Source organism: Thunnus thynnus, chromosome 18 (assembly GCF_963924715.1).
Source record: "Thunnus thynnus chromosome 18, fThuThy2.1, whole genome shotgun sequence".
NCBI classification, from domain to species: domain Eukaryota; kingdom Metazoa; phylum Chordata; class Actinopteri; order Scombriformes; family Scombridae; genus Thunnus; species Thunnus thynnus.
This window is the reverse complement of record NC_089534.1, coordinates 6,554,259-6,580,613: the sequence shown is the minus strand read 5'-3', so window position 1 is coordinate 6,580,613 and position 26,355 is coordinate 6,554,259. Positions and strand designations below refer to the sequence as shown.

Sequence of the window (26,355 nt, the reverse complement as noted above, 5' to 3'; positions counted from 1 at the left end):
AGGAGAAGACGTTATCCTTGATCGATTTCCTTCATTACATCACTTCTAATCTCTAATGAGGAGTCAGAGAATTTCAACTTTAGAAACGAGTGGAATGTGGATTGTGCAAAAGAGACTGCACCTTAGTATCATGACTCTGAAAGATAAAGCGAACCTGCTGGAGCATTACAGTTCGTCAGTCATCGGCACACCAGTAAATCAAGGGATTATTGTCGTAATTCCATCACTCGAGCGTCTTCAGCTACAAGTAGAAATGATGCTGGGCCTCATGGGACCGCACAGCATCTGGACTCTTTCAGATTGCACCGTGAGCGCTAGAAATTGCGTCAAGGGCCGATCGGGAAGACACACGACCAAACAAGAATGTACTCTGACATGAACACCTACAGTATGTTTCTGTTCCCCGTAGAGGAAACTCTACTCGTATTTTTCATGTCAGTGAACTGATGTTGATAAATTCCTCGCTGAAATAAAGGACATCTGCTGGACCACGCCCACTCACTCCGCTCCATACATGTGTGTTTGTTTGACCCAAACGTTGCCTGCTAACCTATGACATCACCTCGAGGAGCCCTCAGCTGCACATGCATGTTCATTAAACACATTTTCTCTCCCCCTTAACTCTGTCCTTTTATTCTTTCCCTCTCATGTCTCTCACATACTCTCACACCATGTGTTCGCTCGCACACGCTCCCCTCTCCCAGTGTGCATTGGGGTCTCTGTGTCAGTGATGAAATCATGATAGCACCGCCAGCGCTCAGCTGATGTCATCCACCCAGCACGTGTGTGTTTGTCTGCAGCAGGATTTTATCAGCGTTTCAACCCCTTGTCAGTTAAACACCAAAGGCTCAGAGAGAGTGTGTGTGTTTGTTTTTTCTGTCTTAAATTAAAATCCCAGATGTTTTCTCTTTTGATTTGTCATGTGTGATAGAGAGAGAACACATCTGTACATCCATCAGAGAGCATTCCTCTCTGACATGATTACTTCACACTGTTTGTTGTTGTTGTTAATCCCGTAGACACAACAGTATTCAGGTAGGTCCAGGTCATTTTTATGGACCAACGGTGAATTTTCCTTGCTGCAAAAAGTCTCCAGGACACTTCAAGGTCAATCTCTCAACCGGCACATGTTAAAAAATGTTATAGTTACTAACTGACGAACTCACTAACTCACTAACTAATTCATTAACTGACTAGCTCACTTACTGACGAACTGATTCACTGACTGTCTGACTAACTTACTGACCAACTCCCTGACTGACTGACTGATTCACTAACTAAAATCAGTGGCGTAACCAGACTTCCTTGTTTGTTTAGATTTTATTTGACAAGCAGACGTTTTAGATCAGCGAACCGTTCGTTATTACTCCAAAAACCCACATGCTGATTGAACAAAGTGTAAAAAACACATTCTTATTGAATAATTAGGTCAACCTGCCACTCTCTGTTTCTACTTTCCATAAGTACATCATCACATTTTTTGTCAGCAGCACACTGTTCTGTTGGACCGGCCTCCGTCAGCTGGTTGCTGCTCTTTCGCAGCAGGCACTGGACACTGCAGTGATACCAGTTGAAGTAGGTTAATTAACCTCTGGAGAGCAGTATGACACACACAGTTTCACACTCACCACCACACAAATATACCAGTGGTAGTTACAGAAAGACCATTGTCTCACAGAAGCTCTGGCTTGACTTTCCATCGACTGGGAGGGGGACGTGTTTAGCAAGAGGAAAGGAATGGATGTAGGGAGGGAAGGGTGGAGGGTGGAGAGCAGTGGTGTTGGGGAGGGAGGAAGGGAGGGGGGGGCAGAGAGAGAAAACAGCTTCCACTGGTGAGTTGTAAAAATGTAAAGGATGTGTTTTGTGACCCAGAAGTCAGGAAAACGTATTAAAAGGCATCTTAAATCTTGCAAACGTTGCAGTCAGATGTATTGAGAGCATGAAAACGCAAGAGAGACAAATGAGTTTGAATGCAATCAAGCCTTTTAGCTAAAGAGTGCTTCATAAACATCATTTAATTTAGTTACTGTGAAGCTTGTTGATTAAATTCTGGCTGACCAGTGAATAAAAAACTAACTGGCTGACTGACAAACCAAACTAAATGGGCCTCATTCAAGAACAGAACCTTTATTAGCAAATACAAGAGATTTAATAGACTTTGTGGCATTCGCCAATTATGTCATACTTAGAATTTTCTTTGAGGTATGAAGACCAGTTGAATGAACTGCACAGGGCCAAAACCACTAATTTGACGTAAAAACATAATGCTTTAATCTGAATTAATTTTGAACTTAAATATGAGAGTACAAACAGTCTGTACAGGTGGTTTAAGATCATTTATGGCTTTCAACAAACTTACTTCTCAGACTTTTTTCTCTCTTTAGGTATGAACTAAATTCACGAGTGATCCAGACCTGATGTACAAGTAATAAACAGACAGTCTGACTTTCTCCTCAGGGGAAAAAACACTAATCTGAATGAATTTGGAGTTTAAATAACATGGGGAGACCTTTTTAATTTGGCAACTTATTTGGTGAATGAATGTTAGTTCAGGAAGAAGCGGACGATTAGTAAGGATGCTTTTGTTGGTGTTTTGGATTTGGTGTCATTCATCCCACCATATCCATAAAAATACATGCCGTTCCTCACAGGACAGGTAAAAATACAAATAAATAAAATGTAGGACATAAAAACATAAGACTTCTAAAGTGTGTAGTGCGTAAAGAAATGTGCAGTAAAAGTTAGTTACATAAATTCCCAGATATTCTTTCTACATTGGCAACGTTTTCCAACTAACATCATTTTTTTTCGACCCTCCAAATAGCAGCTGATTAGCTCCTGACTGACAGACTGAAAGAACAGAACTAACCAGAGCTCAGAAGTCATTGTTTAAAGTGCCCTTTGGCAAGACGCGCGGCCACTAACTGTTCCCGAGAAGCTGCTCAATGTCCATCAGTTCAGCAGTCGTACTGTGAATCATCCTTCCTGCTGCTGCTGTAAACAAAGAAGACAGGAAGTTGACTTTTTTTCACCAGCTACTTTGGGTGTTATATCAACTAAATGAGATTTTAAGAGTGGTATAAAACCTCTAAATGATGGTTTTTACCTCTACAGTGGTTTCTACACCAACACACCAGAATCTACAGCTTTCATGAGTTGGCTGCTGTTAGTTTCCCTTTCTGGTTTTGTGCTTTTTTCTGGTACAAATCTACGCTCTAACCTGCTATAAACGAGGCGGTTGGGACGTTCAGATGGTAGGTTGTTATTATTCTGTTGGTGTGTGTTTGCACTTAACACATATTCTGTCATTAGCGTGACTGAAAGTTGCAAAAAGGGATGTTTCTCAGTCATACTTGAACAGGTAAGTGATGATAGCACATTTATCGTGACGATGCACACACATATGGACGCGTCATCTGTTAACCAGCCATCTTTAATAAGTCTGATATTAATTATCTTTTAATGAGCGCTTACTTCCATCCATTTCCAGCTCTGTTACTGTTCCAGCTCGCGTTGGCAGAGAGCAGATAGAGAGATTATCCGTCCATTCCCTCCCAAACCTTTAGGCCATATTTCATTCATTCGTGGCACATGCTTCCCTTTATCTTAATAGCAGTGTGGGAAAATTTGCCTTTCAAGATCCTCTGCTATTCACAACAAGATTATTATCTCTAAAGAAGTGGTGAAAATAAGAATAAAAAACATTTTTTTTCACCTTAACTAATATCATTTAATATGACTTTACAAACTGAGACACTATGTTCCATGCGTAGGATGCGTAAATGCATCCTAAGGTATTATATATTTTGTCCCAAGTGAAAATAAAAATGTATTTGGACTAAGGAATTACAATTTTCCCACTTGAATTTAAGGCTGCATTAAAAGATACTTTAAAAGAATTTGTAATTTATACAAAATATTAGTTAATCACTATAATCTATATAACTAAAGGGAAATAAAACACTACCAAAATGACTCAAATTAGAACTGAAACTGAAATTAAAGTTGTTTTTTGCAGTAAATGAATTTAAAACATACATTTAAAACTACCAAATCCACTCTGAACATTGACATTAAAACAAGATTAAAAGTAGACCCATTTCACACAGTGTTTTCCATCATTTCCATCAGTAATAATAACATTACACTCATCAGTCAGAGCAGTCGGACGATCACACAGGTTGGAAACAAAGCTACAGTTTATTACTGTACTTCATTCGGAGGTCAAACTGAACGTGAGCACACCTGTCACACATGTCAGTAATAACCCTTGAATGCACAAGAAAACTGTACAACAACAGTAAGTACAGTAAGTTAAAGCTGAAGCAGGAAGTTGATCTTTGAGGGAAGTTTCGGTAATCATTTTCACATTTGCCTTAGTTTTACTGTAAAATCTATTGGGGAAAAAAAACAACCCAACCCTCAAAGCTCACCATGTACTCGTTCCAGCGATTCAACACCATTGATAAATGATCTGTGATTATTATTTTATTGTTTCGGCAGTTTCTTAAACTCACAGCATTCAACTCTTTAGTCTGACTCCAGAGGAATGAACTCTCACACAAAATATTTAATACTCAAATGGTGTTATTGTTTGTTCCCACTCTTGTCTCATACAAACAGATGCATGACCACATACTCATAATGCAAAACGACAATAATGCATCTTTCCTGACACTCAACACTTTAAATAACAAGCTAGGCCTGCTTGTTTAATAAAAAATTAATTCTAGAAACATAAATTTCCAAATGCACACATTTCTAGTCTGCAGATGTGCTCATATTGCTTACTGACAACATTTTAACAGTAAAGGAATGTAGTAATATTGTGCGTCCATATGTGAGTATGAAGAAATGAACCCTGAAAAAAAAAAAAAAGGGGGGGGAAAGCTCACTTAACTTTCTCTGGATCAACACAGTTTAACAACTTAATGAAAGAAAATGTTCCAGCAAAACGTTTGTGAAGTGTCAGATCGCCTCTTAATGCGCGTCTCGCCTTCCTGCCTATAATGCAGTAATGACAGAGGTTTGGGTTTAACATGGTGTCAAATACAGCCTGTGTCTGCAAATCCAGCCTAACGTTTTTAATCTGTCAAAATATCTTCTGGCTGTCCAGAAATGTTTTCTTTGTGTTAGGTGTGGTTTGCTGAGAGAGGCAAAGTCTCCAGTGTGAGGCTCATGTTGGGAAGATGAAAACACAGCAGGCTGTTTCTTTCTTTCTTTTGCTTTTTTTTTTTTTTTCTCTTCACAAGCATCTGTTGATTTTGATCTTTTTGTTGTGTGTTTTCTGTGAAGCAAATCTTTGTTTTGAGTGGTTTTTCTATGTCTTAGCATTACTATCTCTACTATCTCTTTAACAGGTTTTTTACCTTTCATGTTTATCAGGACATGTGGAAGTCTGAATCAGAAATCTTTCATTGATTGTACCAGTTAATTTGTCATCTTAAACCATATGTCTGGTGATTTTTCTATGTTTTTCTTATTGTCAATAAATCCCATGTTTGGATCCAAAGTATTGTTCGTGTATCCAAAGCCTGATATATCTCATTCCTCTGTGCCGTAGACCTCTGTTGTTTTCCAAAAACTATTAAAAACATGTCAGTGAGCCACACCGTTGCACCAGGTTACATGTTCCTTCATCATGAAGAGTTTTGGTCATGTTAGTTTGTTTAGAAACGGTTCCAAAGACTAACGGCGCTTACTTTTTAAGTCTGTGGACTTAGAATTTCCGTGACAGGAAGTTGCCACTGTGCATGCACCAGGACGTGGCTCTCTTTCCAGTAAACAATCATTTTTCACGCTTGTCATATCAGACTGACTCAGGCATTGTGAATTTCTCAAAGGAGTTGAGTACAAAGTCAAGACTTTCCAGTATGTAGAACAGAAAGCTAGCTGAGACTGAAAACGTGATCGCTGTTGTTTGTCCTTGGAGCCGTTTCTCAACACACTAATGTGACTAAACTCTTCATGATGAAAGAACATGTCACCCAGTACAGCGGTGTGGCTCACAGATGTGTTTTTGATGTTTTTTTTGGACAATAACGGAGGTCTACAGCACACAAGAATAAGATATATCAGGCTTTGGATACATACACAGTACTTGTTAGTAGTTCAGTTCATCGTTGGTTTGGATCCAAACATGAGAAAAATATGGAAAATCACCAGCCGTATGCTTTAAACTTGATTCTCACCTTAAATTTAAAACTTAATCTAAAATTGGGCTATAGGTATGTAGAGACAGAGATGTAAAGGTTTGAGCTTTAGTAGATCTCAGCTTGCTTCACAAAACACCATTTTACTGCCAAACATGTAAAAATAATCTGCTGCACAAAATTTGCATTTGTTAAAATTCATTTCCTTTTCAAAAAAAAAAACAAAAAAACAGTACACATTGTTGTCAACCTCCTGCTGCTTTGGACCAGATTTTTAAAATGCTGTTTGCATCTGCAACTCTTTAGCCTGCTTTTTTCTCTCTCTCTCTCTCTCACCAATTCAAATAGTCACTTTATTGTTGCTCATTGATGGCTGTGTAAAGACTTCTTAACTTTTATACCTTGACGAAGTATATAGCCTTCACTTTTAGGTCCAGAACACAAAAAAAGGTTCAAAAGAAACGCTGTAGCGTAACAACAAAAGCATATAAAGTCATGCAGGGCTGATTCAGTTCTCTACAGTCCTATTAGACACAGTTAAGATGCAATGAGAAAGTCATCAACATCACCCAAAACCAATTTCGGATTTAGCATCCATGAATGTGATTTACACACTTTTCTGGCACTACAGTTTAATCTCACTCTCCTGAATTCTCATCATCCCACCTAAACCCATTTTAAATGCCCTGTCACCTGATGTGCTTTTGATGAAGAAACAATTTTTAGCGTGAGATAATTGAAATTGAGCGGGGCCAAGGGCTCGAAGCTCCTCCATTAACCACCAATCTGCCGAAGGCTTCTGTAGCAGCAGAATTTCATTTCTACAGCTTAGTATCTGGTCTCTTTGTGAGCATAGACACCTTTTGTGTAGGCTAAGGTGAAGGAATTTGGATGAAAACATCAAAATTGGCGATGGATGCTTCAGGGCGATGCTATAATTGTGTGGTTTCTCTGAGAGATGTGATTTGCATAGATTGTAATATTATTTTCTTATGATGTATTGCATCACTGACGCTTGTAGTTCAGTTTATATTTGACCAACAAAACTTGGTTATATCACAACATATCGGACATAATGTCATGACAGGTTTGATTTATTGCCGTCATTTGTCAGTTTCAGAGTATATTAACTGTGTTTGATCATCTTTACATCGACCGTTTATTTAACATTGACTGTTAATGATTACCCTCATAACAAAAAAAATCTTACCCCACTTAACCATGGATGTATAAAGATGTCAAAATAAAGATGTATAAAGGATACAGCGTCGGAGGCGGGGCCCCATTCATTCCTATGAAAGTTGCTCAGTGGCTCATGAAGCAATAAAAAATCAACTTCCTGGTATGAAAGTACCCGGATCTTCCTCATTGTGCGGCCCATAGAGCATGCGCACTAGTTACTTTCGCTGGCCGAATTGGCTACTTCCAGTTTAGGCCTCCGGCTAACTTGAATGGGGATAAAACAGTTCAATCATCAGACCGAACGGATTTAATTCTGATAGTGAGACGAGTCATTTTGCGGGGGGTTGTGACGCTCAGAAAAATTTATCTGCTGATTTACAGACGTCTCTTTCACAATGTAAGTCTATGGGAAAAAGTCTTTTTGGGCCAGTGTGCATCACAACGTGTAATTACAACGTGTCATTACACGTTGTAATTACACGGTTTGGCCGCTATGTCAAATTGGCTTCAAAGCCTGGCGTTCTTCCTGTATCCAGTTCTCTGTATACATCCATGCACTTAACCCTCATGGTATTAAGCCATGCAGAAAGTTTCAATTTTATATGCCCAAGTTGTAAAATGTCTGTTTTTATAATGTAATTGTGTAATCACTCTGGTTCAAGAAAGTGAAGTTTGTTTCTGCTTCTAAAAGGATTTTAAAAAATGCTTGTAATGTAAAAACTCAGACTGATCAGACTTAATTGCCATTTTGCTTCACTTCATTCATTTAGTTTTGATATTATGTTCATGTTGGTTAGTTTATTCCACTTTTCGTGAAGGGTTTTCCATCCACACTATATTTCTTTTTAAACAATAGATTTCAGGTGTTGATTTAAGAGTAGTTGTTTTTTTGCATTAAAACAATGTAGGGGGCTGCGTTGGTGGGCGTGTGTTGCTTCAGGTATTGGCGAGACATAAAAACACTTATGGTGGAAATTATGATAATTAGAAGTGTACTATGGGAGGAAACACTGTATTATGATATTAATGTTTTGATGATTATAAACCAATGTAGAAGTGTATTCAACTGATCAGTTTTTCTATTCAAAGAACACAATGTACTCTTGACTCTGTCTATTTGACCTTGATATGTTGTAATCACATTGTTCTGTTTCTAAGTAAGATGTCTTGCACCTTGATTGTGTAAGAAAATTAATGACTAGTTTGTTGGCAAAGAAGAAACAGAAAAGTTTATATGAAGTTCATGATACGCGGTGACCCCAATTCTAAGAGGTGATTGTTGAAAGAGGAGGAAGTAAATGCTAGAACTGGAAGTTGTACAACACCGTATTGATTATCTTGCAGGAAACAGGTGTGTGCAGCAGAAGTATAACTGTGGACAACACAAGCACACAATGCTTGTTATTTCCTGGATGAATCAACTATCATGTTTCTCACATTTGAGAAGCTACAACCAGCAAATCTTTGGTATTTTTGCTCAAAAATTACTAAAACGATTATTCAGTTTCTGTCAATCAACGAATCATTTCACCTCTAAAAGGAATGTGCTCTTATGTTTCGTTGTGGCAAAAATTGAGTCTAGTTAAACCTTTTAGCTGGACGACCCTGCTAATGTTGAATGTGGCCTTACAACAATGTGTATAACTGGTTGGTCTCCACACTCATCACCATTTTTGTGGCCATTTTCAGTTCTGATCGGCTCGGTTGTCTCTCCAAACGGGGAAACAGCAGTCAACGAGCACAACATAAGACCTGTTTGATTCTCTATAAAACTTTAAGATGTGGCCGATGATTCAGCAGTCTGGATCCAAGTTACAGAAATGTGGATTTCTAGAAAAGATGTTCCAGGACACGCTGTCAACAGTTTTTGGTGGAACTACTTTCTACCAAAGAAATAGTCCCTCTGAGCATTACTCAGAGACATTTAATGAAGTGTTTAATGTTTTGAAGTGTCTTAAATTTGGCTGTTTGAAACTACACAAACCATTTATACTGTCAGTCAGTAACATGAAGTCCAACAGTCTCATCAAGCTTTTTGTCTTTTTTTCTTCTCTTACTGTGTTTCTGGTAGATGAATACGGAGCTGAAGGTTTCTCAGGCCAGGGTCTCTCCCACGGAGGTTCCTTCAGGGGAGGTCCTCCTTCCCAGTTCGAGGACCACGACCCAAGTTTGGGTCCAGGTCCAGCCCCGGGGATCGGCTTTACCCCAAGTCCTGAAACTGGGCCAACTGGTCCCCCCACCACCAACTACAACAACATCCACATCCCACCAGGGGCCCACGCACCAGCCAACACTCCGGCTGAGCTGCCACCTCCCTCAGGTATGATGCACAGAGATGATTCATCTCCACAATACTGTCAGATAATCAACACCCAGGAGTTTTTCCATATTATTAGCCATGCTGAAAGGATGTTTCTAGGTTGATCCAGACTGAAACGTCTTGACAAATTTGGATGAACTGCCCTGAAATTTGGTACAGATACTCTAATGACTTTGGTCATATCCTGATTTTGCATCTAGAGCTGCACTGCTACGTCCAAATGTTTCACATATTAAACGAAATTTCAACATGGACTGACAAAATTTCTACAGACTTTTCTTCTTGCACCACTAGCAGGTTGACATTATCAATTCAGAGTAAAATATATAAATAGAAAATAATGGATGGATTGGCACTACATGGTACACATCTTAATCCAGTTTGTCCAATACTTTTATTTATGGCCAAACACCTGCAAAACCGAAGACAGTACCATCATCTATGGCTGTTTAATGCAATTTAGGAAATGCTAGCATGCTAACACACTAAAATAAGATGGTTAGCATAGCAAATAACATTACTGCTAAACATCTGCATGTTAAAATGTTGCATGCTGACATTTGCACTCAACTGAAATGCCACATTTACATCATATGGGATGGATGGTAGAGGTGTGAAAGTTAATGACTCATAACGTCTACAAGTTGCAACGAATGCTGCAGAAATATCGCTGCACCCACAGTAAGAACTGACTGACAGTTTCTGACATGGTTGTACTCTTAGTCTTGTTTGGGGTTACATCTTGAACTCATGGATTCAGTTTTTATTCATTGATATTCTTGCAGCGTCCCAATGATGTCAAAACACTTAACTTAACACCTAATAAGAAATTCTTTTAAAAAGGAAAAGCTGAAATGAGTCTTGGACCCACTTTTAGTAACATTCAAAAGAGTAAAAGCCAGAATTTTCTTCAGTTGTCACGTCTTTCTTCCAAACGTTCCTCTTCAATAATTATCAGGCTTTCCATGTGGTTTCCAAATAGACATAATTCATTTAAAACTTGATTCAAATTATCTTTTGAGCTTTTGCAGCTTTTTGCGAACTTTTGCAGCCTGAATTAACTCAAAGTCATCACAGAAATGGATGCTGATTGATTGAAAACAGCAGTTCCTCTCATTTAAATGAGATAAACCAGCTGAGTGGAGACTCTGTAGTTCAGATGTTACCTATTGGCCTAATTGGATCAACTTCAGCAGTTCCTCAGCGAACGAAGCCAAGCAGCTACACATCCAGCTCTGAAGCATTTACTGGACTTACTGGAAAAAGGAAGGATCTGTGAAAACTATTGGAAAAAATTATACCACTATCGAACCTGGTGATGCGCCATAACGGTATGAGTATTACTGGAAAGGTGTATACAGCATCACATTATTCTCTGATGATTGATTGTCTAAACTGAGGCGTTGGAACATCTTTTACTCAGCAGTCTTATCATCGGGAATTGTAATCCGTCTTTCTCACTAATTTCCCTTGATAACACTGAGTGGTTGACAGCCTTACAATAATCTGGCACTGCATTCGGTTACACACCTCCCGGAGAAACTCCCTCACATAGTCAAGTGCTGTGTGTGTGTGTGTGTTTGGGCTGTTGTACTCATATGAAGCGTATAATGTTGAGGAAAAAGTGAGCAGTTTAGGATCTTATCTTACAGTATGTGGCCAGATTCTACCTCCATGAGGAGTTTAAGTTCTGCAAGAGTTGCAGTTATTGGGAGGTTGACATAAAAAAAGATATTGAGTGAGTGTGTGTACACATTCACACAAGAAGACCTAATTTTACCCCTGTGGCAAATCAGTGCGTACAAGACAAAGGGTTATGTAACAGTTTCTGAAGGCACATGGGTGAGAGGACGTTTTGTTTTTGTTTCCCATCTCGAGCGACGGACCCAACAATCACTCAGAGAGTGCTGGTACGCTTAGAAAAGAAGACATTTACACTTGATTATAGATTACACAAGCTGAGCTGCACAAAGAGTTGGCAGAGAGAGAAATACAAACACATTCTGGCTGGCATTTAGTCACGGCCGGGAGGAAGAAGTGATTCGACGAAATGAGCGACAGAGGTTGACCTTGGTGCTCGTCCAATCACTGAAAGCGCCGCTGACGGACGAGGTACGAGTTCACTCCCTGTGAACGCTGCTGATAGTAAACGGACTGTTATTAATCACACGAGAGCTACATGATATCTGTTGGCTTCAGCGTGTGGGAAAGACACCGAAACAGAGACAGTGTGGTTGATCCCACTTTTAATGTTGTAATTTCTGCTCTTCATTCACTCACTTTGAAAATGTGGTTATTTGGGGTTTTATTATAAGAAATAAAGATATTTATTGGAATTTGATTCAAGTAGTAAATCATGTGTGAGAATGTCAAAAAGTCCGGGTGAAAACATGCAATTAAAAGTCATTTAAGTAAGTAAATAAGTAATAATGTGAATGCCAGACTCTTCTAGTCTAAGTGATGCTGAATCAAATTTACACTGTAAAAAAGTTTGTCACCTATTTTGAAATTTTACTTTTACTTTTTTTGTGCACTATTTTGTGTAGAGTTCCTGTGGCCGAGCTAATGGGCATACAGTATTTAGACTCATTACATGAGTTTTTAGAATTTATTATTTAGAGTTTCCTTTAGTATTTATCATAATTTGAAGTGTTTTTGTTGACCAGCAGAAGCAGTTAAACCAGTGCCTTTGCCCCGATCAGTGCCCACTGTTGACCCCACACTGCTCAACGCCCAGCAGCAGGGTAAGAACACACACACACCAATACAGACTAAATAGAAACTGTCATAATAACTACTCTTGTTGGACGATATATTGTCCCAGAAATAATTGTGATAAATGATATTATTGTCATTTTAAGACCATTTTACGGTTAATGCCATATGAGCGGTGCTGCTCGCTTGCACATTCCCCGCTCAGGACGTGCACAGCGAGGAATGGCGGCGACTACTTACTTAGCCAGAGAGACATAAATAGCCTGTTAACCGCTAATCTCTCTCTTAACCCAACCGGTCAAAGCAGATGGCTGCCCACCAAGAGCCGGGTTCTGCTTGAGGTTTCTACCCATTAAAGGGGAGTTTTTCCTTACCGCTGTGGCCAAGTGCTGCTCATGGGGGGAATTGTTGGGTCTCTGTAGATTAAAGAGTACGGTCTAGACCTGCTCTATGTGAGAAGTGCCATGAGATGACTTTTGTTGTGATTTGGCGCTATATAAATAAAAATTGATTGATTGATAATGCATAGAGTGGGAGATCTGGAAGAAAGGGCCTCAACGCGCCACTTTCCCCTTTTTTAAATTTTAACAACAGGAGCGAAAACTCAAAATAACCTGCTGAAACAGGAACATTTGCCTCAAAGAGACCAAACACAATAAGTTATGCTGTTTATTCTGGCATCATGTTGGCTAAAATGTTTATGTATAAACACAATGGGCAGTATCGAGGTGACCAAAATGATCCAGGTCATGTCCATATGTCGTAGGTTGAGTCGATATATGGACATGATAATGTTGATAATAATGTTATCATACAATAAGTCGGTAATTATCGTGACAGGCCTAACAACACTCACCTCTCACCCTCTAGTGTACACATAAATACTGGATTCTCCTTCACTTTCCTTCGCTTTGTCTTCCCTTTGTTTTTAATCCCTTCAAAAGAACGAAAAGACAACTCAGAACACAGAAGCTGTAGAAAAGATTAACATGCTGCACCTGTTCAGATTTCTGCAGTGGTTTCCAGTCTGTTAAAGACTTGATTTAAAAACACTACTGCATATTTAAAAATGTCTCAGTAGTTTAGGGCCAAAATACATTTCATACAAATCTCAGGAGCTGGTTGCAGCAGCTGTTCATAAATTAAAACAGGTAGAGATGATTTGTTACTGAATATTTACAGCTACTAACTGCTGAATGAATCAACTGACAAAGCTAACATTAGTGCGCTAATATCTGAGCTGTTTAGATTGAAGAATAAAAGAAGTAATATGGAATATGGTCGACATATCTGACCTGACACTTTACATTTCACATAAAAAACACAGTATACCTCAAATTACTAAACCAAAAACGTTACACTAAATGACCAAATAACGTCGGTTAGCTTAGCATAAAACACGCGTATTTCTCCAGGTATGTAGATAGAAATAAAACAAAGTCACACCTACATTCACAAATGATTCACAGTTCACTTTATTTTATGTTTTGGACCATAAAACCATCCTGGTTACATAGTTGATTGCTTCTGATTGGATAACAACAAAGATGTTTCCTAGAGACTGATTTACATATTACTTACATTACTTAAATTAGATAAGGTATTCTTAAGTTTTAATGGTGCAACCAGATTTAGTAAACCACTAGTTTGAAACTAGTTTACTAAGAACTGTCCCCAGAAGTAAAAACTGAACCGAACCCGAACTCTGTCTGCATTTAGATTCAGATTTTTCCGTTTGTGCTTCATTAAACATTAACCTATTTTATTTTTATTTCTTTTACTCTTAAGTTTTCTTTTTATTTCTGTTTCTGTTTCACCCTGCTTTACACACTAAGCTATCAAACATGTTGTTATTAGTTAAATTACTAAATACATTATCTTCACATCATCTCTGTCTTTCTATGTGTTGCTCATCATCTGTGTTCAGTTGTATCATTAACATGAATCACTAAATGCAAAGATTTCTTTCAGTTTTTTAGTCTTCATGTTGTGTGTTTGTGCGTATATGTACAAAAACAAGCGGTAGGTCATATCATATTGCTCTCGAGAACACAGCTATAAATCCTAATATTAAATCAAAATGTGTGTGATAATAATTTATCGTATAATATATACAATATAATATTGTTACATGCATACAAATTGCACAAAACAGAAATTGCTTAAAGCGTAAATACAATTACAGCGAAAATCACCACTAGGACATGTTTCACACTGACTGATATCAGTGTATCAGGTCCGTATGCATAGATGACTGATCAGTTATTTTAAAGAAAAGACACACAACTCTGCCTCTTTCTGCTCCTCTAAAACATCCTGTGAGTCCAGCAGGTATCACGCAGATACAGCAACAAATATTCACAATTTAAAATCCGTAAAACAATCAATGTTTGGTATTTTTGCTAGAAAAAATGACTCAAAACACAGATACTAAAACCTCTGCTACCCGTTCTGTGGCTGGAGGTGCTGCATAGAAGTACGTCGGTGGATTAATACGCTGTTGTTCCTTAAGAAATAGTTCCGGGATGTCACCTAGTTTTTACATCTCTGAGATTAAACATACAATGTGTTAATTTGTGAGCTTTAGTTGTACTTAGTACACACACAAGGTTTATATCCTTCTGAACATCTCATGCTAGGAAAGAAAAAAATGTATTTCCCAAAATGTTGAACTGTTCAATAAGTGAATATTTAATTTGGTATAAGATACGTCAGGTTTGCTGTAGAGCCAGATTTAGTGATTGTGTTCTTCACAGAGGAGATGAAGGCAGCTGATCGACAGTAGTGAGTCTGAGGAAAAGACTGAAATGAAAGGATGGAGGATGGTAACATGGCTTCCATTACCAAGCTGCACAGCACAGCGGGAGTCTTGATGAAAATAGCTCTTTCCTCTCTCCCCTCTTCTGAACACCAGAGGATAAAATAACCGGTGCTGAAAAAGTGACAGAGGAGGAGATGGCGGTGATTTGGTCCCCCGCACCAGCCCACTGTCTGCTATCTAACCTATCATTACAGCCACACCACCGCCACTTCGCCGCTGTCTAGACTATCATTAGCCGCTGGTGGTTCGCCGCAGAGAGAGTGAGAACGAGAGAAAGAAAGCCAGGACTTGTGCAGAGCCGATGGTCCTTTTTCCCATAATTCACTCTTTGCTAAGTGTGCCCCCCCCCACCCTCCCTTTGACAACCACCACAGTATATTTACATGCAAAGAACACCAGGAGAAGCCAAGTTACTCACTCAGGCTTGTTTATATTAGTTTTAGTTTCAGTTACGGCCAAATATAATATAATATTGGATGCAAGAATATATAGTAATGATTTTTCCTTTCATCCCGCCACACATGCACACATGTCAAAACCCAGTTAGAGAACTGATTAAGTATCTATTTTGCTAAAAGTGTTCCTAATATTTTATCCACCCCATTAACATACATGATGGAGGCAAAATATTACTCCAGTACACCACCAACCCCACTACGACCTCAACAATAAACATAAAGTGGAATTATATCCTTTCTGACAATGTCAACAAAAACTGAAAATGTTTTAAGCTTCTTAAAAGTAGAATTTATGGCAGAGCTGTTGTATTGGATTGCATTAGATTGCACAGGTGTTCCTAATAAAGGGCTGCTTACTGTATATTAGCATATGATATTAATACATGTGATTTTTCCAACAATAGGCAAGGCAAGTTTATTTGTATAGCACATTTCAACAACAAGGCAATTCAAAGTGCTTTACATAGAGCATAAAAGGCATTAAAACAGAATATAAAAGCAACACAAGTAAAAAGACATAAAAGCAATTAAAAAGTGTCAGATTTGGAAAAGTCTTCAGCTGTGATTTAAAAGAGCTGAGAGTCGCAGCAGATCTGCAGTTTTCTGGGAGTTTGTTCCAGATATGTGGAGCATAAAAACTGAACGCTGCTTCTCCATGTTTAGTTTTTACTCTGGGGACAGAAAGCAGACCTGATCCAGACGACCTGAGAGGTCTAGATGGTTCATAATGTAGCAGCAGATCAGAAATGTATTTTGTCCCTAAACCATTTAGTGCTTTATAAACCAACAGCAATATCTTAAAGTCAATTCTTTGACAGACAGGCAGTCAGTGTAAAGATCTGAGAACTGGAGTGATATGATCCACTTTCTTGGTCTTAGTGAGGACTCGAGCAGCAGCGTTCTGAATCAGCTGCAGCTGTCTGATCGATTTTTTTAGGGAGACCTGTGAAGACACCGTTACAGTAGTCGAGTCTACTGAAGATAAACGCATGGACCAGTTTTTCCAAATCTTGCTGAGGCATAAGTCCGTTAATTCTTGATATATTCTTCAGGTGATAGTAGGCTGATAGTAGCTTGTAATTGTCTTAATGTGGCTGTTGAAATTCAGGTCTGAGTCCATGACTACACCAAGTTTTCTAGCTTGATTTGTAGTTTTTAACATTACTGATTGACGCTGAGGGCTGACTCTTAAACGTTCTTCCATGGCTCCATAAACAATTACTTCAGTTTTGTATTTGTTTAACTGAAGAAAATTCTGGCACATCCAATGATTGATTTGTTCAATGCACTTACTCAGTGCTTGTATTGGACCATAGTCCCCTGGTGATATAGTTATGAAAATTTGTGTGTCATCCGCGTAACTGTTGTAGCATATTGTATTGTTTCCCATAATCTGAGCTAGTGGGAGCATGTAGATGTTGAACAGAAGAGGCCCCAGAATGGAGCCTTGGGGAACTCCACATGTCATTATTTATCCACTCAGATGTGTAATTACCTATAGACACAAAGTAGTCCCTGTCCTTTAAGTAGGATTCAAACCAGTTTAGGGCTGTGCCAGAAAGTCCCAACCAGTTTTCCAGTCTGTGTAGTAATGTGTTGTGGTCGATTGTGTCAAATGCGGCATTGAGATCTAGTAATACTAAAACTGTAATTCTGCCACTGTTGGTGTTTAAGTGTATGTCATTGAAGACTTTAACAAGAGCAGTCTCAGTGCTGTGGTGTGGTCAGAATACAATGCAATACACATATTTTGTGGGAAAAAAATGCTCTTTCTGCTCAAAATTTGCTTATTTTCTCCTTCCTGTAATCATTCCTCCTGTTCATACTGGCTATTAAAAGATCCCCTTCAAATGTGCTTTCAATGTAAGTGATGGAGGCCAAAATCCACAGTGTGTCCACACAGTCATTTAAAAGTTAATGTGAAGCTTATATGAGGCTTCAGCAGTCTGAGTTAGTCATATCAAGTGGATATCTGACACATTTACAGTCTTTTTAACATCAAATTCCCTCTTTGTGTTTCCCTGAAGTAGTAACAAAAAGAGGGACTTTAGCACTAAAAAGACTGTAATGTTGAAAGATATCTACTTGATTTGACTCATTTGGACGACTGAAGCTTCATATTAGCTTCAAGATAAACCTTTAAAAAAAACTGTGAACCTATACATGCCTTTGCTGACAAGGCCACGCCTCCTACAGTCGTCCTGTGTGGTCCTCTGGTTCATTTTTTAAAAATATGGTGGGATGGAGGGAGCTAAAAGAGTTTGAGTATGTAGTTCCTCTGTAACTCAATTAAAATACAAGTCAGGTGTTAAACAGCAGCTCAGCTCATCTGTTAATTGTAGTGGTTTGACCTCCGGCTCCTCCTGGACGCATGTCGAAGCGTCCTTGAGCAAAATATTGAATCCAAACCGCTCTAGACGAGCTGTGTGTTCACTCTGTAAATGTAGTCCATTTATCATGAATGTATTTATCTGCATAAAGTAGATTAGAGAGTTTTTAATAAAGACTAAGCGTGTTTGCTCATTCAGCCTTTCATGCAGAAATGATGGTAAAATTATATTGTTGCTCCTTAACTGAATATTGCAGATACAGTAAGAAACTTTTATTTTAATATGAGAATTAGTTTGCACACTCAGCAGAACTCTTAACAGAATAAACACAATGCATCAAACGAACAATTCAAACTCTTTTCAAGAATCGATTCAGACTTAACTGCAAAGTCATTGAAGGGTAAAGGGACTGTTTTCTCTTCTCAGGGTGAGTTCAGTCATGTCCGATAAACCGTGTGATTCAGATAATTACACCGTCGTCCGATCGCCGTTTCAATGAAAATGAAGAAAACCCCGTCGGAGGAACACATTTAAGCGGATAAATGAAGAATAATGTTGCTCTCAGCTGAAAAGAAGAGGTGAATCATTTTCTGTGAACTTTTCTGTGTTTTTTTCTCCTCTGTGTTTTGTATTCATGAGAAGAAGGGACGAAACTTTTTATAAATCGTTCAGTCAGCAGTCCCTCTCTCAGCCTCTTTTGTTTACTTTTTTTCTCGTCCACGTGTGACGTAATGCGGAGCAACTGAAAAGAAAGAAAGTATTTAATTCTACCATCAATCTTTTACCCTTTAAAACAACCATTTAGAGTTAGATCCTTGGTGATTAAGTTGGATCATTGGTCCGCCAGACTGCTTTTTAAATTATACTGTTGTGTACTTGTACCTGGATTGTTTTTACAACTGGAGCAGTGGTGGAAAGTACGTTTACTCAAATACTGTAATTAAGTACAATTTTCAGGTATTTTACTTGAGTATTTCAATTCGATATTGTATTAAAATAGTCACTGTAATCTATCTATCATTCTGTTAATTGTGCTGATTGAGTTCTCTCAATGAAAGCTGATCGCTAACTCGTTTCCTTTATTCTTTTATTTAAATGATGTTTGGTTTCTGTAAAATGTTCAAATCATTTTTTATTATTACCACCTTTTATACTAACCGACTCTAAATCTCTCCCTTTGTCGAGCACTGTGGTTTTTAGCCGTCTCTCATCTCTCTTTTTTTTTCTTTAATTTTTCCGCTATCCCCCCCTCCCCACTCCCCCCTCCTCCTCCTCCTCCTCCTCTTCTTCTCAAACTCTTCCCATCCTTGGGAGTATACAGTCAGCATATTTGCGAGTCTTTCCCAGCTCTTTGCAGGAGAAGAGAAATCAGCACAGGGATTAAAGTCTTATGGTGCAACATTACTCAATCATTTTTCCTCCTCTTCTCTGAGACATTTTTAAGAGCAGATGACCATGTTTTATGAGTGTTACTAAGCCAAAAGAGACATTATCTGCTGCCCTCTTCCTTCAGTCAGGCAGGCAGTTTCTCAAAGTGGGGTCCAGGGACCTTTTTAGAGGACCTTTTACAGGGTATCACCATGTTAACGTGAAAGTAGATGAACAATTCGGTGTTATTATTTCATATGCTTGACGTTAACTGTTAGAGGAGGATCTTCAGATTTATATCCTCTGCTACGTGGAAGAAAAGTTCCCAAAATACACCAGCGACTTCACGCTTAAATAGGGAATTGGTAAGATTTTATTGATACCAACACCATTATCGATTCTCTTTATCGTACAATTCTTTATCGATTCCCTTATGGCTTCCAGATGAATTGTCTGTGTTGGAAAAAGTACGCCTACGCAGGTTTTCAGCGTCAATGCAACTGTGTGTAGAAACAGAGTAGAAAAAATGCATGCATGCTGCAGCAGAAGGGAAGAAGAGAATTTCCCTCTGTATTACTGCTCTGCACTGCAGCGTGGTGAGCCAGCGGCCTGTCAGCGAGCCCATTAGACCCGGTTGGTAACAGCTGACAGTCTGCTGTCCGTTAGTTAACTCCGTTACTCCAGCAGCAGACCAACAGAACAGCAGACTCTCCCTGCAGCCGGGTCACTGTACCGGGTCAGCACCGGGGTCTTCTCGGTTCTTCTGGGTGTGTTTTATTTGCTGTCTCGGTCCTGCCGCCGTGACTCATTCGTGTTGTAAGTTTCCAGCAGGGTAGATGTCAGCGGTGCATCGGATCACAAAACTCGCAGTTCGGATCGTATCACGGTTTTGAGTCACGGATCTTTTTTTTGGATCAGCAAAAGAAAAGGGAGACAAATATAACTTTGATTACCATTTATTCTGTAAAACACTTAAAGTGAGGAACTTTTGCCCCTAGTCTTACATGAAGACAACATTCAAGGTGTCCAATGTTTAAATAAAATATATAAAAGATTCAATTGTGAAAGTTCAGTGAGAGGAATGAAACCTTCTTCCTTTAAATATGGTAGTAAATGGAAAAAAAATAGCCTGTTTCCACATCATCAAAAGGTTTTCATGTCAAGTTTCCACAGTGGATTTTTTTACTATTGAATCTCATCAATCAATATTCTGTCCTGCAGAGTCCACATGAGAAGATTTTGATTCTTAATTTATAATGAAAGGATAAACCGTTAGTAGTTACTCATATTGGCTTCATCTTTTTAATTATTAGCAGATTCTGAGATGACACAAATTCTCATTTGACTCTCTTCTAACCTGAATCTTTTAACTTCATTCTCCTCTAGAGATGCAGATTTTTGACTTTTTCTCTTCCAATACGAATTCCAATACTCAAACCCAGAGTACTAACGGATACCAAGTACTGATCTGATGCAGGTGCTCTTTTTTATTCGAACATGACATAAACCGTTGTATAAAAACTATCAGGAGTAAGGGCTGATTCTCATTCAGTGTTTCCTGCTTTATTAAACAGATTTTATATTCTTTGTGCATAAGAGATGATAGTTAAATGATGTATTTATTCTGTGCACCGCAACAAGATGTGCCTTTAATCTCTGTGTCTATTTAACCGTGTGCTGCTGTAGTGTTTAATTTAATTTAATTTAACTCATCTGTTAAAAGTCCGAACTGCTGAACGTCTGAAAGAGGTAATAGTATCATCATCAGCTGTGTGGTGTTTGATCATATGAGTCTTTAAGCCCATTGATAGAACATTAAAACTGGCCTGAAACACTGATTTGTCAGATTCATAAACACCTCAGTCATGCGATGGTGGACTTTCTAAAACTAATCATCATCTAACTACAGATGTCACTGGTTTCAAAATGTTGTAGTTGTGGTTGCTAACGATTTAAATCAAACTAAAGATGTTGTAAATCTTAAAATGGTCGGTTCACCCAAAATTACAAGGGGGAAAAAAAAACATATTTTCTCATTCACACTGTTGCTACCGAACCATGCAAATGGCTTTTGGTTTTACTTGGCCACATTCGTGGGGCCGAACATCCACATAGTATTTCTTCAGTAGGACGCAGTTCCAATGAAAACTGTTGACAGCGAAGTCTGCGGATTGTCCGGAGTGACCTGGGCATTGTGTCTGGAAAGATACTTAAAAACAAGATTTTTACTGTGTAGTTTTCAGATATATAGAGACACGCGTGTTTATCGTTGGGGGGGAGAGAAAAGCTAAGCACTTCTGTTAAACCGTTCTCCTTTTGTCATGCGTGAAACAGATTTGCAAAGTTTTGAAAAGTGCAGTAATAAGTTTTGATTTTGTGCTGTCAGTCTTCTCATGGCTCAGACGTGAATCCACAGCTTGTATGAATGAATGTGTTTGATATGGAGAGCGTGCCCTGCCCTGGAGAGGGTCTCATGTTCTGTTTGCAGAGCAGAGCATGGTGGGATGGGAGGCGTTCTGGTTCCAGTTAAGAGGGTCCTCTGGGGAGGAGAGGACGGACCGAAGGAGGGGAAGAGATTGAACAATTAGAGAGGAGGGGGGAGGTAGAGGAGGGGAAAAAAAGAGTAAAGGTTTATATGGAGGATGAGAATAAGAGGGAAAAGAAAGAGAAATGTGTTGCAGGTCATTCAGACGACACTGTTGCATTTCGTCATTTTAAATATGAAACACCTGAAGAGATACAGTGTAAGAAATGATAAATATCCACTGTAAACATTTCACCTCTTTTCCAATTCACAATCACTTTATTTACACTGTTAAAACGACTCCAGCGTTTTTATTACCATGTTAATATACAACGGTTAAAGTTCTCAGGCATGGAGCGGTTTTAAATTCATATAATACTTAATTCAATACATTGTACACGTTTCCTCCTGGACAACTTTTCAGGGCTCACAAATCTTTTTCTTGCTTTAATCCCTGAATATATATATATATATATATATATATATATATATTTTTTAGAGCTTTTACTGTGCAGCTTTGACAGACATGGCCAATAAAGCGGCTGCTGTGTGAGCAGAATTAAATTTAAAAAAGGATGAGATGAGAAAAGAGGAGAAATGTGACAAGAACTGGAAATAAGAGGCAGTAAAGAGGAGAGATGAGGCAGCGAGGAAGAGAGAAATGTGAAAGAAAGTAATGAAAGATGAAGAGCAAACATTAGAAAACAGACGGCGGGGGGGGAGGGATGGTTACAAGAGAAGACAAAATATAGAGGGGAAAAGGAAACAGCAAAGGAAGGAATACAAGGAGAGAAGGATGAAAGATGCTGGATAGAGATACACTATATGGCCAAAAGTATGTGGACAGGTCAAGGCCTCTCAGTTCTAACGAAGGGAAATCTTAGCATACAGTGATATTTTAGATAATCCTGTTCTTCCAACTTTGCATCGACAGTTTGGGGAGTCTTTCCTGTTTCAACATGACTAGCTTCGACTTCTGATCGCTGTTGGATGGATTGCCATGAAATTGGGCGCAGACGTTCACGGTCTCTTACTGGGAATCCACATCAAAAGCCAGAGCTAGCGGCACACGAGCAGCTATTAAAGTGTTGTGTTTGTTCAGCGTCTCTGTCCACAGAAACAGCTGTCAGCTGCAGCTCCTGACGAGCGACTGACAGCAGATATATACGCCGAACAAAAATATTGATCATGTAGGATTCACAGGAAGAAATCCGCCTGCCAGCTACCTTAAGCTGTGATCAATCAATACAGAAACCGTTAATAAGTTTTAGTGTGATTTTCAAACAGTTGTCTGTGGCAATTACACTAAACTAAATGCAGTAGAGGGGACAGAAATAGATTCAGAGCGTATCCTCAGAGTCAGTGCATTGATGCATCTTACAAAATGGAAGCAGATGTGTTTCATATGTGACGCTTGTATGTGGATTGCCCAATCAACAAGAGTGGTCACTAGAGACGTGATGCCGCTGATGACTGTCTGTGCTGCATCATGTTCCGTCAATTCCTAGAAGAATCTCCCAGTTGCACTTTTATGCATCATACTAATATTTTTATTAATTTACTGATGCTTTTGTGGTTGAACGGGAGCAAATCCCTGCAGCCAAGTTCGACCAGGACGTGTTTAGGCGTCCGCATACTTTCGGAGCGTAGATGACAGAGGGATAACGAAGGAAGACGAAGGCTTTCTGTAAGATGGATCTTTACGAGGAGGGTTTGCTTGAGCTTCACACTTGACGAGTCCTGCATTCCTGAAGCGTACACTGGAGTCCTGTATGTGAGAGAGAGAGGGTGGATATGTATTCTATAGTGTTACACCCACTATAAGATGTTGTGTTTCCTCCAGGCTGAGCTGTAGTCCTCCAGAGACTCTGATGGGTGGAGAGCTGAGAGCGTAATAAGCTGCAGAGACCCAGAGAGGAGAAAAAAAAACAGCTTATATTTTAAGTTTAGGTTCATGAATTTGTGCAAGATTATGAAAAATTAGAGAAAGAAAATCGAGCTAATCAATAATCTACCTTAAAACATGATGTAACAGTGTGTACAGTGATGTTAAACACCAGGAAGCAACACAAACCGGAGAACAGGAGAGGATGTTCTTTGGCAGCGCGAGGAGGTTTTATCTGATATGTAAAAAAATAAATAAATAAATATTTTGCCGTGTATCCTGGGAGACTTGTAACAAGTAAAGCCAGGATCATATTTATAAGAATTTCAAAATCTGTCAGGGTTGCATCACTCACATAAAGAGACTGTCTGGATTTCACTAAAGACCCATTTTGGACTGGATCTCCGTCTGTAAGGGAAGTGTTGTGATTACCCGCTGGTCATTTTTCACCCCCCCAAAACCAGTAATAACCAGTAATAACCAGTAATAACCAGTAATAACCAGTAATAAGTATAATGACTGTTTTTCCAGAGCAACGTCTTTGTATTTTAAAGTGGATCTCTGAGGTTTTTCTTCTTCTACTACACATATTTTTGCTAATCTGATGGATGGAAACACGCTAACACCAACATAATACCAACCAATATGACGACGGAATAAAAATAAAACCATCAGGTGCTGCTGATCCACCGGTTTTACCCAAATCTTTGAAAAAAGCAAGACGAAACAAGTACTTACCAAGGCACTGTAGTGAAAATCATGCACTTGTTTGTTTATTTCAAGTCAGAAATATCTTATTTTCTCTCAGGAGAAGGTAGCAACTTGACTTTAAATGTTGTATTTAGGTCATGATGGAAAAGTTTCTCTTAAGATGATGCATCACGTTACTCAGGCGAGTCCTGCAGTCTTCAAAGTGGATTTATGGAGGTTTATTGGCGACGCACATCAAAGATAATGATTTCCTCGGGAAGTCACGCTGAACGATATCAATGTGTTTTATGTCCGGGTGTGAAGATTTACGACTCCGAGAAGGATTTCTGACTCTTCTTCACCTCACGCAGGATCTTCGCCTCACCTCCTTCAACTCTTTTGGCTTCGTCCTGCTGAATGTTCATGTCCGTTACAGACCAGATCCTCTCGTTTCCCCCACAGTTAAAATACCGTCCAGAAGAACCAGTTCAACTATTTCACTCTCCGCCTTCCTGCTGTGATGTTTATCTCTGTCTGAACGGGGTTCAAGACTTTAATGTCTTAATGAAAGAAAGATAGTTGTTTTTAGTAGATTTTATAGTTCATTGATGGTCAAGTTCAAGTTTGATGAACAAACCAAAGTACAGCTGCAACCGTTAATGGATTTGTCGATCAACAGAAAGTTAATCGTCAACTATTTTGATCATTTATGAATCGTTTTGAGTCATTTTTTTAAGAAAAACGTCTGATTTCAGCTTCTCAAATGTGATTTTCTGGTTTCTTTAATCGTCTATGACAGTAAACTGAATATCTTTGGGTTAGTCGGGACAAAAGACATTTGAGGATGCAACCTTGTTTTTTGGGACACAATGATGACAATGATGAATTTTTCACTATTTTCTGACATTTTATAGACCGACAGATGAATGATAATGAAAATAATCGTTATTTGCAGCTTTAAAACAAAACTATCTGCTCACTTTTCATTTGTGTTGCAGTAATCAGATGTTGCGTTCATGAATCAAAGACTTATTGCTTCTTTTTCTGTTTCTATTTTTTTTTTAGTTGTATGTTTAATACAAAACAGGACAAGTTTCACATGTCTGTCTTTGCTAAATCGTCGGTTTAGAGGAACATGCTCATGTCGTGGTTGAGATGTAAAGTTAAAGTTGTAGGTTTGAAGAGAGAAAAGGAGGGAGGGAGAGGGGGGGGAGACGTGACCTGATGAGCTCACAGGGAGCGGTTCATCTCAGAGGGATAACTCTTGTCTGTCTTTATTAAACACTACACTTATGACAGTTGATCAAAGGGAAACCACACACACACACTGTCTCCCATCATCAGACTTCTGTCTTTAAACAGCTCAGATAACAGCGACCTCTGAGCTCTGCAGCAGGTAGTTCTCCATCATAAATTACCCACAACCCCTCAGTGCTGACAGGCGATTATGCGCTGGTGGCTATGACTTTCCATGACTCAGGTCACAACGGACCTTCGGCTGTTTTAACGGGAGGTTTTCCTGCAGTTATACTGCAGGAGGAGAACTGAAGAACTGAAGTCTTTTCTATCCAGAATATTCTGAATTTTGGACCAGAAGTTTTCTGCAGCAACTACCCAGAAGCCCACGTTTACTCCACATTATTAGGATCTGTAGTTATAATTTTATTTTCATGTCCATCCCAAGACAAAGCTCTCCGTTTGTTGAGCTCTCGTTATCATGATTCATTTGGCACAACTGTTTCACAGCTGTAAGAGCAGAGATGTGATTGGCTGAGAGAGTATTTAATAATCACCACACCAGCTGATCTATATTCACCTTCACCCAGCCCTTTTTCACGTTTCACTGCTACTCACATGAACCAAAATAGCAGGCGCACATGGAGACGTCCAAACAGTCCTCTGCACCTCTC

At 39.0% G+C, this 26,355-nt stretch overlaps 1 protein-coding gene across 3 annotated transcripts in view; it reads left to right on the top strand.

Moving 5' to 3' along the window:
- Positions 1 to 26,355, top strand: part of vta1 (vesicle (multivesicular body) trafficking 1) — a 76,699-nt gene that overhangs the window by 46,678 nt on the left and 3,666 nt on the right. Inside the window, exons 6-7 of one of the 3 annotated variants that reach the window (XM_067572439.1) lie at positions 9,406 to 9,654; positions 12,324 to 12,398. In XM_067572439.1, the coding sequence (XP_067428540.1) occupies positions 9,406 to 9,654; positions 12,324 to 12,398 (324 nt within the window). Of the gene's footprint in view, positions 1 to 9,405; positions 9,655 to 12,320; positions 12,399 to 26,355 lie in introns of all 3 variants that reach the window. The other 2 variants (XM_067572438.1, XM_067572440.1) reach the window with 2 other exon arrangements.